The 16,726-nt window shown below is 38.8% G+C and overlaps 1 protein-coding gene across 1 annotated transcript in view; it reads left to right on the top strand.

The window, feature by feature from the left end:
* Positions 1–2,182: 2,182 nt before the first annotated feature.
* Positions 2,183–16,726, top strand: part of LOC144521592 (aminopeptidase Ey-like) — a 29,293-nt gene continuing 14,749 nt past the window's right edge. Inside the window, exons 1-12 of the mRNA XM_078256148.1 lie at positions 2,183–2,316; positions 7,206–7,303; positions 9,280–9,396; positions 11,623–11,809; positions 11,934–12,076; positions 13,673–13,809; positions 14,103–14,229; positions 15,021–15,175; positions 15,280–15,393; positions 15,546–15,689; positions 15,956–16,021; positions 16,177–16,242. Coding sequence (XP_078112274.1) covers positions 2,183–2,316; positions 7,206–7,303; positions 9,280–9,396; positions 11,623–11,809; positions 11,934–12,076; positions 13,673–13,809; positions 14,103–14,229; positions 15,021–15,175; positions 15,280–15,393; positions 15,546–15,689; positions 15,956–16,021; positions 16,177–16,242 — 1,488 coding nt within the window. The remainder of the gene's footprint in view (positions 2,317–7,205; positions 7,304–9,279; positions 9,397–11,622; positions 11,810–11,933; positions 12,077–13,672; positions 13,810–14,102; positions 14,230–15,020; positions 15,176–15,279; positions 15,394–15,545; positions 15,690–15,955; positions 16,022–16,176; positions 16,243–16,726) is intronic.

The following is a 16,726-nucleotide window of genomic DNA, read 5'->3' on the forward strand; positions in this document are numbered from 1 at the left end:
TTTGTTTCAGCGTATCGTAAATAGATGGCGACAGACTTTAAACACACAAAATATTACTAACACCTGGTTGGCAATATTTCGGCTTTAAAGCCAACTAGTGCAGTGCCTGTTGAAAATATGCATGCATTGTTTGCAGCTTTCTCTAAAACCACTCATCCAAACAATTTTACACTTGACATTGCAATTCCTTGGGTCCTGAGCAACACACCTGCCACGACATATTTGCGTCACACCGGTGAAATACACTCTACTTCACAGAAAGAAACACCAAGAGCAGACTTCACCATTAGGCAAGGTAGGCAACTGCCTGGGCCATTCATCCCTTCATTCCACTGTATTTGAATGAGAACAAATTCAATTGTACACATTTATGAAACAACCTTTAATATATATCATCCTTTCACATGAAAAATAACAATAATCATATTGTTAAAAGATTAAATAATCTTTTAGTACTTAGGCTCATGTGCCTCAGCCTAAGCTCTACAGCTACAGGATCTATCACCTTGATCAGTTGTCTTAAAGTTTGGATCAACAACAGTACATTTCCAGGATAATTACATTCAGATGTCCTTCACCTTCCATTCTGCGTTGTGCCATTCTCAAACTTCCTTCTTACCGGGAAACAAAAACAAACTTCGAGCTAGCAAGCTACACACTGAAAATGACATGTTTTAAAGAAAATTTGGATTGTGCTATAAGGCGGGTCTGCTTGGTTCTTTCAGGGAATGATTGTAAAGATTTACAAAGAATATGTTTAACATTACGGCATTTGCTATCTAACTGAGGCGTTGTTTTGGAACCAATTGTGGCAGGATGGCTGTGGACGAAGTAACGTTACACACGGTAATTTGCTGGTAAGAGCAAATTACGTTTAACCATGTATCCAGCTAATTTAAATAGCTGCTATTACTGTAGTGAACAGTTAACTTCATTTAATGTTATATTTGGCATTTTCCTTTATTCGTAGGTGCAAATGTTTCACCGAAACAAGTTCCGTCTCAAGACCATTTTGCAGAGCCACCCTCCCGGCACCATGGTTCTGTTTGTTTGGGTACGGCCTGGTTAATAGTTTGGGTTTACACTTCACAACACTTTTCACTCATCATCTTACCACTCATCCATCTGCTGCTGACACAGTGATACCATTGATTAACATTCCTCATAACATCACTATGATTTTCTTGTATAATCAGTAAACAAATTGTATACATTTTAGTTGCAAATTGTGTATCTCATGTCTTTTGTCATGGCTCGTGAGCCAGGTTATGACAGTAAGTTTCAAGTTTGAAAACGACTATTTTAAAATTTCATCATAGAAAATGACTTTTGTACTGCATTCAATAAAAATCTTTGTATCAGTGTAACAATTTGGCCACAAAGTTAGCACATTGAGCATACACAGCCTAGCTCATAGTAGGTTTTGACCTAGTCTTTTGAAATAAATCTCACAAGGATAATTTGTGGTAAGAAAAAGTGAAAAGCACCCGCACCCAAAGAATTCTGTTGCCCAGCTACTCAATCAGTATACCTGCCTTCATGGCCACAACAGCAGACACATAAAAAATTTACATATGTTTTAGAAAGAGTAGAAATCCTGTATAGTTTACGATACAGCTCAACATGAAGAAAACCTTCTTTGAATGAAGCTGCCATCTAGAATATATGACACTCCAGAAGACCTCACAGTATGTGTGTTAGTTTTCTGAAATTGCTAACAGACAGTTTAAAGGTTTGATTATAAACACTGTGAGATAAAGACAATAAAATCTTTGCGTCATACATGTGTGAATTCTCAGCAGACATGCAGTGTTTATGAACACCCACTAAAACATTATTGTAGATAACTCATAATTCTTATCACTCACTTCTGCGCAGATGTTTATCAACAGTTTCCCATGAGAGCTGTTCAGTCCAATATATCATCTATTAATGTCAATTAAGATAGAGGGAGAGGAGGTCAGCAGTTAAATGCATTCACTTTTGTTGATAATTCTGCATGCGATCTGAGACTCCGCAAACCAGACCTACTTAGTTTTAATCAGACCTTTTACCATTTACATTATAACAGTATTTTAAGGGACACTAAAGGGTGAAGGAATAGTTTTAGTCAAAGTTCTGCTTTCCTCTCAGTTATTCAGTTTAGATTTAACTGTGTGACTTATCTGCTGTTTATAAGGCCATGGGGAAAAGCTTCAGAGTTAGCAGGCTGTGCATTCTGTCCGTGGTCTTGGCCCTGGTCTCCATAGCAACCATTGTCACATTGTGGACTATTGCCCTAACAGGAGGAGATGATGTCACAGCTCCTTGGGAAAGGTAAGGACATTGGTTCTGGAAAAGGTTTGACACTTCTGTATCCTCAAGCGATGCTAATGCAAATCTGCATGCATGCGATCTGTGGTTCTCTGTTGACGCGTTAAAAAGCAGCTGAAGACTCACCAATTCAAATTAGCTTTTGTCTTATGTTTGTAATTTTATTTGTAAACTGGCTTTTGTCTTCTGTTTTTAATTTTAAGTTTTCTAATTTTTATTTCCATTGTTGCTTTATTTCTTTGTTGCATGTTCACTTTACTGTTATTAGGTCTTTTTTTTGACAATTTCTCCTGTGAAGCACTCTGTCAATCAACTGATGACGTTGCGCATAAACCGCTGGTTCTCAAACGTATTACTCAGAGGTACAGAACAATTGGGGATAACGAAATAACTAGTAATAACGAATTTTTTCGTAATCGTGATTAATCGCTGAATTTCTATAGTTAATCACGATTAATCGCATGTTTTATCACGATTAAAATTCTATTATTTTGCATTTCAGAACTGTTTTTAAGTACATATTAACAATGGAAAGCAAATCTTACCAGTGTATCTTGATTGGGAATCAAATGAATGCAAAGAAAGTTGCTTTACGAACTTGACTTTAAGATTTGTATTTGTTTATTATTTATTTACTGTAAACAAAAGAAAAATGTGTGAATCTGTCATTATTGCACAATTCAGAACATGCCAACCGTAGTCTTTAAGACCCAAGTCTTCTACGATGCTGACAGGTCTGCTATTAGTTGCCACCCATTTTGCAAGAGCTGTAGTAATTTCTTTGGATTTGGTTTCATCCACAGGTCGGCAAGTAGCACTCTCCAAAATAGTGCTTTGCCTGAGCCCGCTAGCATCAACTTGAGTCACGTTAACTGTACTACTATGCTTACATCGTAGGTGGTAGCTCAAGCTTAACGTGCTTCGGTGATATTTTAATTCGGCTTTACACAATGTGCATTTGGCTTTCGACTTGTCTACTGAGCCATCCGGGAGTTTTGGAAAATAAAAAGCGCCATTCAGAATTGTGTTGCTGCTGTTTTTCTCCATCATGCCTTCATCCTGCAGCAGCAGGATGTGTCACAAGGAAGTATGGCAGCTTGATGATAAGTAAAGGTGCGGCAAAGGGTCAAAATAGTAGCCTAGCTAGATTCTAGTGATTTTACAACAGCTAAGGGGCGTTGTTAGGCACGACGTGAAGCCGAGTGAAGAGTCAAATAAGTTAATAAATGGCAGCATGCGATTAAAAAAAATTAACACGTTATGCTGGGCTCTTAATTGCATCGCGATTAATGCGTTAATCCTGACAGCCCTAAAAATAACATTTAAGCAACTTACCTTCAAGTTCAGTACTCAGTTTTCCTGGTCAACCTTTGACCTTACTTCTTAGGAGGTAATTATCTTCACTCGAATTTCTGCGCTGAAAAGTCACCGGAGGACACAATCTTCTGAACATAGCCATACTGAGAAATACAGAGAGAGTTGTGTGGAGCTAATAGTCTTAATTAGCTTTGTGCAACTCATTTGGCAATGGCTTGAATGTAATGGGCGTTCATTAACATCAAAAAGTTATTCACTAAAGCTTTAATAAACTATTGTATACATAACACGAGGTATGGGTTGGGTCCGGATTGACTTGTCATTCAGTCCGGATGTTCTCAAAGTCCAGTCCTTGGTCTGGACTTTAAGAACAAAGAAACACTTCATAACCACATAAGTCAGGGCACGGGTCTGTAGTCTGCTCTGGGGTGGACAGTGATGAAGAGGCCCTGGCTCCTGCTGTGGTAGGGGAAGTGGGGCTGGATGGCTGGAGTTGGTGAATGGAGTCAAGGGGGATGGTACAAGGACTATTCCATTGTTTTTCAAAATTACAGTAGAAGTTGTTGAGGTCGTTTGCCAGTGCAGGTTGTTGATGGAATGGGGTGGCCTTTGATTTGTAGTTGGTGATCTGTCTGAGGCCCCTCCAGACAGAAGAAGAGTCATTGGCTAAGAACTGTTGTTGGAGTTCCTCAAAGTACAGTCTTTTAGCATCTCTCATCACCTTGCTAAACCTGTACTTTGACTCTTTAAACCAGTCCCTGTCCCCACTCCTAAACGCCTCTAACTTCAGCAACCTTAGCTGTCTGAGTTTGGCTGTGAACCGGAGCTATGTATGTATGTATTCATCCAGGCTGTTGGTTGCAGTCCTGAAACCATCCTAGTATGTACAGTTTAACCACAGCCGAAGATCGGCTACAGCTTCACTGATCCACTTCTTAGATTTTCTCACAGGAACAGGTTTAAAAAGTTTAAATTTCTGCCTGTACAAAGGAATCAGGTAGAAATTAAAACTTTTCCATTTTTTTTCTAACATGGCTTCAGCAACACAACTGCAGGGGGTTCAATGAGGCAACATTTAGAAAAGATGAAGATTGAGGAAGATAGCAATTCACTCCCTTCATGTGGTCAAGGTTGCCTGGTCTTCATCACCACAATGGCTATTTCCAGTATATTGAGAAGCTCTCTTTAGAGCTTGGCTCGATATCTTAGAGGTTCTGGTTGACCTACATTGAATAGAACAGCACTGCCTGTGAGCCGTGAGCTCATATTTCTTTTAGCTGCTGGAGCAGGGTTGGCTATCTCAATTTTGTCAACGGGCCATCATCTCTCATCTCCCCATAGGACCTGCAGAGATGCACTGACTACCTCTCCAGCACAGCACCGGTCAACCAAAAGAGCTTACAGAATAGCATTTGCAGGCTTCAAGCTACCTAGCACTTTCAAGCGGAATCTCTTTATTTTCAAAGAAATGAGGCTTCAACAAACCCGATGCCTCTTTGCAGATATCCACTGCTGCTGCACTGTCCTCCGAAACCTCTGAAAGGATACTGAGGATAGCATCCTAATTTCCCACAAGACCATGGTTACATGTCCACCATGTCTCCAGCAGGCTTTTAAGGAAGGGGACCTTGGGGACCATAACTTTTGTGACACATAATGACGATGGAAAAAAGATTATAGTGATCCTGATAGCACATGGCTCTGCCTGCATTGCATGGACCACTGCTAAGTGCAGCTGATGATTGTAGCAGTGAATATAGGGAATATCCTTCCCTATCCCTATCAAGGCCTGGCACCCACCTCTTATCTCACCAATAACTGTGGTTCCATCGACTGATGATGTAGTCTGCACCATAGCCTGAGTACGAAAGATGTTTTAGAATTTGGGTGGTCATAAATTCTACATCAAGCTGACTAAGATCAAGCAGACCAATCAGGTGTTCCTCGGAAATACCATTACACACAAACCTTATCATGATGGAAAGATTTTCTGCATTGCATATGTCTCTAGTTCCATCACTTTTAATGTGAAACCCTACATAATCTGCATTATTATATTTTAGTTTGACCTCATTTAATAAATAATTTTGCTAGTTTGTCAGTTATTTGTCATTTTGAGGACAACTTTTTGTGATTTCATTAAAGCTATAGTGCATAGTTTCTGCCGCCCCCATGAGGAATTCTAAGTAATGACAACAAAACTTTAAAAACTCTGAAATGAATAGTAATTATCTTCACACAAGTTTCTGCGCTGGAGAGTTACCGGACGCCACAGTCTTCTGAACATAGCCATACTGAGAAATACAGAGAGTGTTGTGTGGAGCTGATAGTCTTAATTAGCTTTGTAGCAACTCATTTGGCAATGGCTTGAATGTAATTAATTAATGTTCATTAATATCAAAAAGTTACGCACCAAAGCTTTAAGTTTGTGGTTGTTGCCATTCAAGTTATAGAAAGAGGCCAGTAGAGAAATCCTGCTCATCATCAATAACATCACTATGTGCCCTTTCCAGGCTGCCACGATGAGGAAGCTAAGAACTTCACATACTTCTGCAATGCTTTTGATGTTATGTCAATTTTTTTGTGTGGGCCCCAGGAGGTTTGCAATAGTTTCTCCAGTTGTCTCCCTTTGTTGCATTTGAGACCATGCTACAGCACTCTTTAAATGACAATGGCTAGATATGTGTTTGCTAAATCCCTTTTCTTTCTCTAATGCAGTTTTTCAATTATTAAATCCTTGCCTGGTAAACACTATGTCTCTGTCGTTAGATGCGCCTAATGTGCGACAGTTTGCTGCCGCTAATTTTCGAAACTTTAATCAAACAACTGTTGCAAATTATAATCGCTGCCTGTGTGAATATTTTTAACCTAAATATTCACAGGCAAGTATTTTGCATTTTTGTGACGTTTATTTTTCACACCCTCCAGTGTGTAAAGGCCTCGCAAAGTAAACACAAATGACGTCCATATGATCCCACGATCAAACTTCTGAGATAAATGACAACATTATGGTTGTATGAATTATGACTGTTGCTTGTGGGTTGAAAAGTGGAAACTGCATGATGTTGTTATAGCACAAAGCATGTGACTTGGATTTCGCAGACTAAAGTTTGCATTCTGTGCACTACCAACAGTCATTGTTGTCTTCTTTTTATCCAGAACACAACTGTTTCTTAACTTAAGAGTTTTTTTTAACCCATGACGACAATCTTTATTGGAAAATGCTCATGTGGGTTGTTTTGAAAGGCAATGACAAATGATTTTTTGAATAGGTTATGAATTTTGTAAATGTGAATAAAAACATTCTGGGGCTTGACAATATATCAATATTTATTCTTAATCAATAATACTTTAACCATACTGTTGTGAAACATAAAACATTATGAATACAGTCCCATGTAATTTAAGAATCTCCAGATGTGTTATAATGATTGAAGTTAATTAAAATGTGACCTGCTTCTCATCTTTTTCATTTCCTGCAGTGTTACTTTAGCTTTATGATATTAATCCCTAAATAAACATAGTAAATGCATTATTTTATTTAGTTGAGTGATCTTAGTGTTTATTCCCCTCAGCTATCGTCTCTCCAATGCTTTGGTCCCTGACTACTACAACATCACCCTGTGGCCTCGTCTCAGCTGTGACCCAAACACTGGCCTCTACATTTTTACAGGTGATTAATGGTGCTTCCCATTTATAACAGCTCTTGTTCATTTTCTGTGCAATGCTGCAGAGTAAATGATTAACTACTTCATTAGTACTGCAGCTGCTGCTGTAGTGAATTTATTGTTAGGAATTCATTCACAAATTTGTCAATTGGAGCTTTTTCTGACAAAAGAAAATAGTGTGACTTATACAGCAGCTGTACATCCTTAACTCTGCAGCAGGGTCACTCTGTTCTGTCTGTCTATCAATCTCCACTCTGTCACACACACACACACACACACACACACACACACACACACACACACACACACACACACACACACACCCCTTAACCTCTTATTAAGAAGTCTGGTGGGGTAAATTGTTGTGGGGACATTACAGTCAAAAGTCCCACATAACCTTAAAAAAGAAAAGTTAAATCCACAGTCTTCACATACACAGAAGGTTTGAGTACATAAGAGCTTTTCTGTTGGTTATTGCAGCCAACAACATACAGTGCTCAGCATAAATGAGTACACCCATGCTAAATTTGACTAAAAAGAGGAATAAAAAAAAAAAAAATCATCTTTTGGAAATTGATCTTAATGCCTTAATTAAAAAGATGAGGAAAAATCCAACCTTTAAGGACACAAATTTTCTTTATGAATGAATAATGTATCGTGAATAAATAAATGTTCTTCCTTAAAATACAGTGTGCATAAGTGAGTACATCCGTATGTTAAATGAGAGGCAGGCAGATTTTTATTTTTAAAGGCCAGTTATTTCATGGATCCAGGATACTATGCATCCTGATAAAGTTCCCTTGGCCTTTGGAATTAAAATAGCCCCGCATCATCACATACCCTTCACCATACCTAGAGATTGGCATGGGGTACTCCAGCAGTACTGTCAGAAATCTAGGAGTTATTTTTGATCAGGATATATGCTTTAACGCCCACTTAAAACAAACCTCAAGAACAGCCTTTTTTCACCTTCGAAACATTGCCAAAATTAGGAACATCCTGTCTCAAAACGATGCTGAAAAAACTAGTCCATGCATTTGTTACTTCCAGGCTGGACTATTGTAATTCCTTATTATCAGGATGCTCAAATAAAACCCTTAAGACTCTCCAGCTGATCCAGAATGCTGCAGCGTGTGTTCTGACAAGAACTAAGAAAAGAGATCATATTTCTCCTGTATTAGCTTCTCTGCATTGGTTTCCTGTAAAATCCAGGGTTGAATTTAAAATCCTTCTTCTGACCTACAAAGCTCTAAATGGTCAAGCACCATCATATTTTGAAGAGCTCATAGTACCTTATTGTCCCACTAGAGCACTGCGCTCCCAGAATGCAGAGTTACTAGGGTCTCTAAAAGTAGAATGGGAGTCAGAGCCTTCAGCTATCAAGCTCATCGCCTGTGGAATGCTATGCCATGAACTACTACAACTATTATTTCTAGTCACTGTTCCATTATCTCTTATTGTGACTGTTATTGCCACTATTTATCACACCCCCAACTGGCACCTTCAGACACCGCCTACCAAGAGCCTGGGTCTGTCCAAGGTTTCTTCCTAAAAGGGAGTTTTTTTCTCGCCACTGTCGCAATTGCCCTTGGAGGAATTACTAGAATTGTTGGGTCCTTGTATATTATAGAGTGTGGTCTAGACCTACTCTATCTGTAAAGTGTCTTGAGATAACTCTTATGATTTGATACTATAAATAAAATTGAATTGAATACCAAGAACTGTAACCTAGCTGGAGGTGGTTCTATGGCAAAACAACTCCATAGGACGTCATATCCAGCTTTAAATCTGACTAGCTCGTCATTACACACATTTTCTGATAGATGAAGCAGGAAGAAATGAGAAAGGATGGTCTTTTCTCACACTTTGGGGGTCTCTAGACACACCAGGGACACATTTATGATAAGAAGCCATGAAAAGTGTGTTTTGCATAATTAAATAATTCCCATTTTAATGTCTGCTATTTTCATGCATTCACCAGGCCAATGCACTGTGGAGTTTGAGTGTGTGAAAGAAACAAATCTGATCCTAATCCACTCCAACAAACTCAATTACACCAAGCTGGACAACATGCACATTGCCAGGCTCATCGCTTCAGGTACAGTACACACACACACACACACACACACACACACACACACACACACACACACACACACACACACGGAGCGAGACTCAATGCTCAAGGAAAACATACAGTATACATAGTCAAGAAAGTCATTCCTCTGTAGGGTGGCTGGGCTCCCCCTTTGAGATAAATTGAGGACATTCTGGCTAGTGGCTACCTGTGCGCTTCAGAATTGATTTTAAGGTCCTTTTATTGGTTTATAAAGCTCTTAATGGTCTTAGCTCTAGTTATTTATCAAAATTTGCTTTTACCGAACCCTCTCGAGCCCTCAGGTCTTCTGGCAGTGGTCTTTTAATAGTCCCAAAAGTCTGTATGATAACTCACGGTGAGGCATCCTTTTATTACTATGCTCCACGTCTATGGAGTAGCCTGCCTGAAGAACTGAGGGTTGGCGAGAGTGTAGATATTTTTAAGGGCAAACTTAAAACCTACCGTTTTAACCATGCCTTTTATTACAGTTTTTCTTGATTGCTCTGACGTGCTTAAAGAAACTGGGATCCACTCGGTTTTCATCATCACTGTCTCAGCAGAGCAGAAGACACCTCTTGCAAATGTGTTAACCCTATCTCACTGGATTGACACATTTTCCCCACCCTTTCACAGAACAGTTAACACGGATGTCATTCAAGCAGTCCAAACTCCATTGTTTTAGCTATAGTAACCAAACAGAAACCATCTGTTCCTAACTATTAGAAACTACCTACATAAGTATGAAATCACTGAAGCACCTGTTTGACACTCCTTCACACAAATCTTCAATTAGCAATCAGTCTGCAGGCCTTAAAGGTGCAGCGTCTGTGTTGTTCTTTGTCAACATGGTTGGAAGAGGTCTAAGAAAGAAGAGACTGAGTATCAATAGTGGCTATTTCTCATACTCTACAGTAATAGATGTTTATACTTTACTGTAATAGATTTTATTTTTATTTTCTTAATTTATTATACTCTAATAGATTTTATTTTGGTTTACATGTATTTTGTGTAATATTTACAGTATTTCAGTTTTCAGCCACAGTTTCAAAATAAGGATCAATGGAATCAATAAAATTTGCATCAAAGCATTTCTGATTCTGGATCCAATTCTTTGCAAAAAGGCACATTTGTCAACAAATGTCACTGGCATGAAAGCTACGTACAGTAATAGGCTACAATGACAAGCAATGGCGCACTGATTCACACTGAGTGCTGTATTTTGTATTTTGTTGTCCACTGTGTAATGGTTGATTGGAAGAGCTCATACACTTGTTTGCAAGTTGTGTTGTTTGAAGGCAAAATTTTCTTTTGCTGCATATTTTAAATGTTTTGGCACGGTTAGAGCCTTTTGCAAACAAAATGTGTCATTTTGACCATGAGTGCCACTGTTTCGGCCTGTGTGTTAACTGTTTTGAAAAATGTGGAGTTTGAGTTGACTGCTGCGTCAAAGCAATCGAGAAAAACTGTAAACAAGTTTTATCTACTTGTGGTCTATTTTATATGTAGTTTGTTTAAGTTAGTTTTTTAATTAATTGTAATAGTTGTTTTTATTGTAGTTATCTATGTATCTGTATTTTGTGGTTTAACAATTTACAGTTTATGTACTTTAGCCATTGTTCAGAACTTTTATTCATTTATTTAAGTATCTTTTGGTTTTAAGTGTCTTAACTTAACATATGATGGCGTTTCCCCAGTTTGGTTCACTTTGGTTCGGCTTGTTCCTGTTTTGAATGACATCATTTCTGTCAATATAGGGGGTTGGTGGGTGAATGGGGCCAGGAAAATACACATTTTTATGTATGAAAAGTGCTATATAAATAAAGTCTGATTGATTGATCCGGAGGGATCTTGGAGTAGTAAATGGATGTATGGATGGATAAAGTAGAAAACAGATCACCTCATTTAGGCGTATTGCCTCCACATTTGACCAATTAAATTTTTTTTTTTTTAAATATGCTCTTTAATTTTCAAACTAGATTTTACGTCCCACATCTAAAACTGCATTCATGCTGCACGAAGCAAGCTGCAAGTTCATAGCAGTTGATGGTGAATCTGTGATGAATACAGCTTAAAACATGTTGCTGCTAGTAATGAATATGTGCAAGACTCATTAATACAAAGTAAAATAAAACTGACATTTCTTTGTTATTATTAATAATAATTTACATTTTTTGTCATAATATTCCCATGTCCCTTCCCCCCCCATCAATTCTATTTTTTCCCCAGGCAGTGGCACTGCTCCCAGTATTAAGTCTACCTGGCTGCAGCCTGAGACCCAGTATCTGGTTATCCAGCTGAATAGTAAATTAACTCAGAAACACAAGTATCAGCTGTACACTAATTTCACTGGAGAACTAGCCGATGACTTGGCTGGCTTTTACAGGAGTGAATATGAAGAAGATGGAATCCGAAAGTAAGTTCTCTATTCTGTGTCCCGCGATATCTATATTTAGATGTGTTTTGGCGAGCTAATTTCAAATCTCTACATTGTGTTACAGTAATAGGCAATGTGTTCACAATCTTTTGTTCATTCTCAGGATTGTTGCCACTTCTCAGATGCATCCAACTCATGCAAGAAAGACCTTTCCCTGTTTTGATGAACCAGCAATGAAAGCTGTTTTCTATATAACTCTAATCCACCCCCCTGGAACTGTAGCCCTGTCCAATGGCATGGAAGGAGGTCAGTACAGTCTACATGTGTCAAAACAGAGCTGTATTTTCATAAAATAACACTTATATGATAGATATGCAGCAAGTAACTTGGTCTACAGAGTTTTTAAAGTTCCATACCCAGACATGCTCATTTCAGGCAGGCAACTACAGTACCTCTTGGCCCCTAGATGTCCAGGGGCCCCCGAAGGCCAAGGTTTACATTGTGTTGTTTAGTTATTTTTTTTATGCAAATTTTTGGGGAATTTGCACCACTAAAGTATAATATCAACTGGGTCTTGCATTACTACCTAATCGTATCTGCCCTACCTTGTAGAGTCTGAGTGAGAGGGAAGAAGTGGTGTATTTACAGCTCACAGCAAGTTACAGTTTTTTTTTTTGTCACTATGGTACTATTATCACTAGTATGATGCAGTGTTTCAAAACTCTAAGTACAAGACTCCCAACTGATCATACTTGTAAATCATTAAATCTTGCATTCAAAGCAACTGATTCTCTTTTCATTTGGCTCGTAAACATCTTTCACTACAAGACCAATGTTTCAACCAATAAGTTTGTAGTGAAATACAACAAGTACATTTGTTAAGTCACCTAAACATATCATAGTGCAATTCTTTCAGTTACTGTAATATGATATATTGTCTATACGATCTACTGTCAGCAAAAATACCTTTTAATTGAGTTTCCTCTAAGCAAAATGATCCGAGTGAATTTAAGATAGACCTTTATTGTGAATGGTAGACACGGAAGAGCCAGCATTATAGCAGCGTGTTTTTGTCAGGGGTGGCCAACCAGTCCAGCAATAAGACACAAAAACATACGCTGCACAACACATATACTTGACTTATAGGCCTAATTAAATACCATATAGCAGTATGACAGTTCTCATAGGTCTGAATTTGTTCTTACCTCTTTTTACTAGACTCAGTGGGACACCTGGCATTAGTTGTTTTTCTTTTTCAGGTCTGGCTTGTACTCATATGTGACTTTAAGCAACTCCTTCACAAGGGTCTGAAAAAACAGATCGATGCTTTGACTTCACTTGTTTCAGCGTAGAAAAAATTGATTCAAAGACATAAGTTTGAGTGAAGACAGTTAGACGTTGGGATATCCGTTGGCACAATTATCCAAAACGCCACAGTTCCTCCATTAAAAACACATTTAAGTCTGTCATCCTCAGAAAGCTCTCCAACTGTGGCACTGCTTTCATCTGCCACTAAAGGGGCTTTGAAACAGTCCGATTCAACAGTAAGAGGGTGTTGAGGAATGTTATCTGTGGCCCATTTTCACTGCAGGTTGCACGATCTGTTCTCAAAAACTGTTTTTTAATCAGTGTTGCATAGGGTGGACCCCAGTTGCTTCACCACTTGTCTTCAAGGAGATAAAAAAATGTGTGAGCTCTACCTTTTGAAGATGCGTCTGACCAAACGTCAGGCAGTATCAACTTAATTTGCAGATTCAGGTTCAGTTTATTCAGATGATACAGCATTCTCCAAAAAATTCTTCTTCCAAATTGGAAATGTGTTACTTTAATGTACATCCCAATGCTATTTAAATACACATATAGTTGTATAGTCTGTTTTACTGTGTGTATGTGTCTTTTCAGATATTGTTAACACCACTATTGATGGAGTAGCTGTGACAAAGACCAAGTTTGAGCCCACCAAGAAAATGTCCACCTATCTACTGGCCATTGTCGTCTCTGACTACTCACACCTCAATGCTACACAAGGAGAAACTCTGGTAGCTATGACATTACTGATATATCATTTTCATCACTTATGCAGTGGCTCCTAAACTGGGGGTGCTTTAATGGTGCTTACCTAAAGTTAGGTAAGTAGGGGGACAGAGGAGATTGAATTTGTAAAATTAGCAGGAATTTCCATTAAAAAGAAAAATGAGAGGGAAAGTCGTACTTATTGAACTTCCGCTAAAGCTATATATTGTGACAAAAATTTATTTCATGATTAGGGTAGCAGCAATTACAAGCAATGACTATTTTTATTATGAGTCTTTTAATAACTTTGTGTGTACAGATCCGTATCTGGGCTCGCAGGACAGCCATTGAGCAGGGACAGGCAAACTATGCCCTCAATGTGACTGGACCCATACTGGACTTCTTCCAGTTGTACTATAACATCTCCTACCCTCTGAACAAGTCAGGTGAGCCTGCTATTATAATCTCGGTTAATGGTTATCTGATGTTGTAACTGCAATTGTTAAAAAAAATCATAGATTTTCCTACGTCTACTATCAAATATAACAACTCTCCCTGAAATCTCATCCATTTACACTTTTAATAAAAAGTCTTTACTGCAACATATCTCACCCTCTTCAAGAGAGGTAAATCTCATGAAATAGGCAATATGTTCCATATTTTATTGTGAATTAAAACTTTGCTGGAATGTCACTCTAGCTTTTATGGGTTTTGTTTACTCATATTACAAAACACCTTGATTTTGAGATATGCTTCACTGTGATTCCTGCTGCCATCCCAGAACGGCAGGGTTGTTGGAATACTGCTCTGCTCTCCCTGCGTAGCTAGAGGGAAGTGAGCAAATGTTTTATTTGTAATTTCAGTCAACTCACGTTTGAAATGTTTATTATAACAGCAGAACATTGTGTTTGGTGGCCAGACTCCGAACTCATCACTCCTCGCGGGAGTGATAATAAAGTAGCTTCCCCCTGACCGGAGCCTGCAGGTGGATGCTGGGGTGGTGGTGGGGCTAAAAGGAGGCAGCAATTCAGGTGCAGGGCACCAGCAGCATTCACAACGCAGAGATGTGGAAATTGTGCAGCTTAACTAGACCGCCAAATTGAGGGGGTGTGTTTGGTAAATGATACGGAGAGTGAAGCATGTCACGTGTGTATAGAGCAGTGCAGCTTGAGTTGACTGCCTGAACTTGCTCACATGCGTGACTTTAAGTTCAGTTCCTTTAACCTGCTCTCTACAGATCAAATCGCTCTGCCAGACTTCTATTTTGGTGCAATGGAGAACTGGGGTTTGGTGACATACAGAGAAACCAACCTTCTCTATGACCCTGTGACCTCCTCCAACAGAAATAAGGAGACCACTGTCACCATCATTGCTCATGAACTAGCACACATGGTAAAAAATAATTTCTTTTAATTTTATTTTGAATTGCATCTATTGATTGATTTACTGTACTCATTAATGAATCCACAAACGGAATGATGTCCTCTCTGGTGCAGTGGTTTGGTAACCTGGTGACTCTGCGCTGGTGGAATGAGGTCTGGCTGAACGAGGGCTTTGCTTCATATGTGTCTTACCTGGGAGCAGACCACGCTGAGCCTGCATGGAACTTGGTGAGAACACAATGTTCTGTGCACTTGGACTTGACATTTGATGCCCTCTTAACAATACATCTCACACATACATACACTACATACATTTCTGTCACCATCTTTGCTCATCATATGAAATCTTAATACATTTTCTGTCTATCTTTTTGCTCCAGAAAGACTTGATAATACTTGATGACGTCCACAGGGTGTTTGCAGTCGATGCCTTGACCTCCTCTCATCCTCTGTCTTCTAAAGAAGACAGTATTATCCTACCAGGCCAGATCACTGAGCAGTTTGATGCCATATCTTACAGCAAGGTACACGGACATGAACAAAATGTTCTTACATAATACATTACAGCATTAACATGTCTACATTGCCTGTCACAGGGTGCAACAGAGGCCAGAAAATTTGAAAACCTGAAATTACAGCAACTGGGAAAGAAATCATTGGGTTACTAGCATTGTTCAACTACTGTACATTGTATTGTATATATTCTGCTATATGTAAACTGATTGATTGATTGATTGATTGATTGATAGATTGATCCCTTGCCTCTGTTTATGTTTCTGTGGCTCCTCAGGGTGCAGCAGTGTTGAGGATGCTGTCCGATTTCCTCTCAGAACAAGTCTTTGTCCAGGGACTTAATGTATGTTTGTCTGTATTTTTGTTGGCATAATAACATAATACTGTATGTACATTTTGGTGTTGAGATGAATGACTGTATTCCCCATTATTTAGCCACAGGAAAAAAGTAATTATGACAGGATGAGGAAATTGATTATGGATTTATTTTGTCTTCAGAGTTACCTCAAACACTTTGCCTACAGTAACACAGTAGGAGATGACTTGTGGCACCATCTACAAATGGTAAGAGGGAAGATCCTATCATCATATTTTATTTAATTTTTTTTTAAATATATAATATCATTTTTATATTTAGCTGCAATTGCAACATCTGGTGCTACTATTTTCCTGCCGGCGCAAAGCCTGCGCCAAGGCAAATGCAGTTTTTATGAAATTTTTGCACCTGCATCTGTGTGGTAATTTCTGAAAGTTATTTTTTTTCCTCTTTGTTGACAGTTCTTGTCAGTTGACGCTATTGGCTGTTGAAACAAGTTGCATGCCTTTCGTTCTAAAACCAGCCAGTGGCGACATGACAAGCTAGGTCGCAGATGCCACCATCAGCCGGCTTAAGTCGAGCTGAGTTGGGACAGTTCAGACTGCTGCCACTTTTCCCTGCAACTTTTTAAAGTGGTTTCATCTCGTAACAAATCTTTGGTCTGAACTGAACTTAAAGGTTCACTGCTGCCTTTTGTCATCAATTGCTATATCTAAAGGTCGACTCTGGTTG

Source organism: Sander vitreus, chromosome 8 (assembly GCF_031162955.1).
Source record: "Sander vitreus isolate 19-12246 chromosome 8, sanVit1, whole genome shotgun sequence".
Classification (NCBI taxonomy): Eukaryota; Metazoa; Chordata; class Actinopteri; order Perciformes; family Percidae; genus Sander; species Sander vitreus.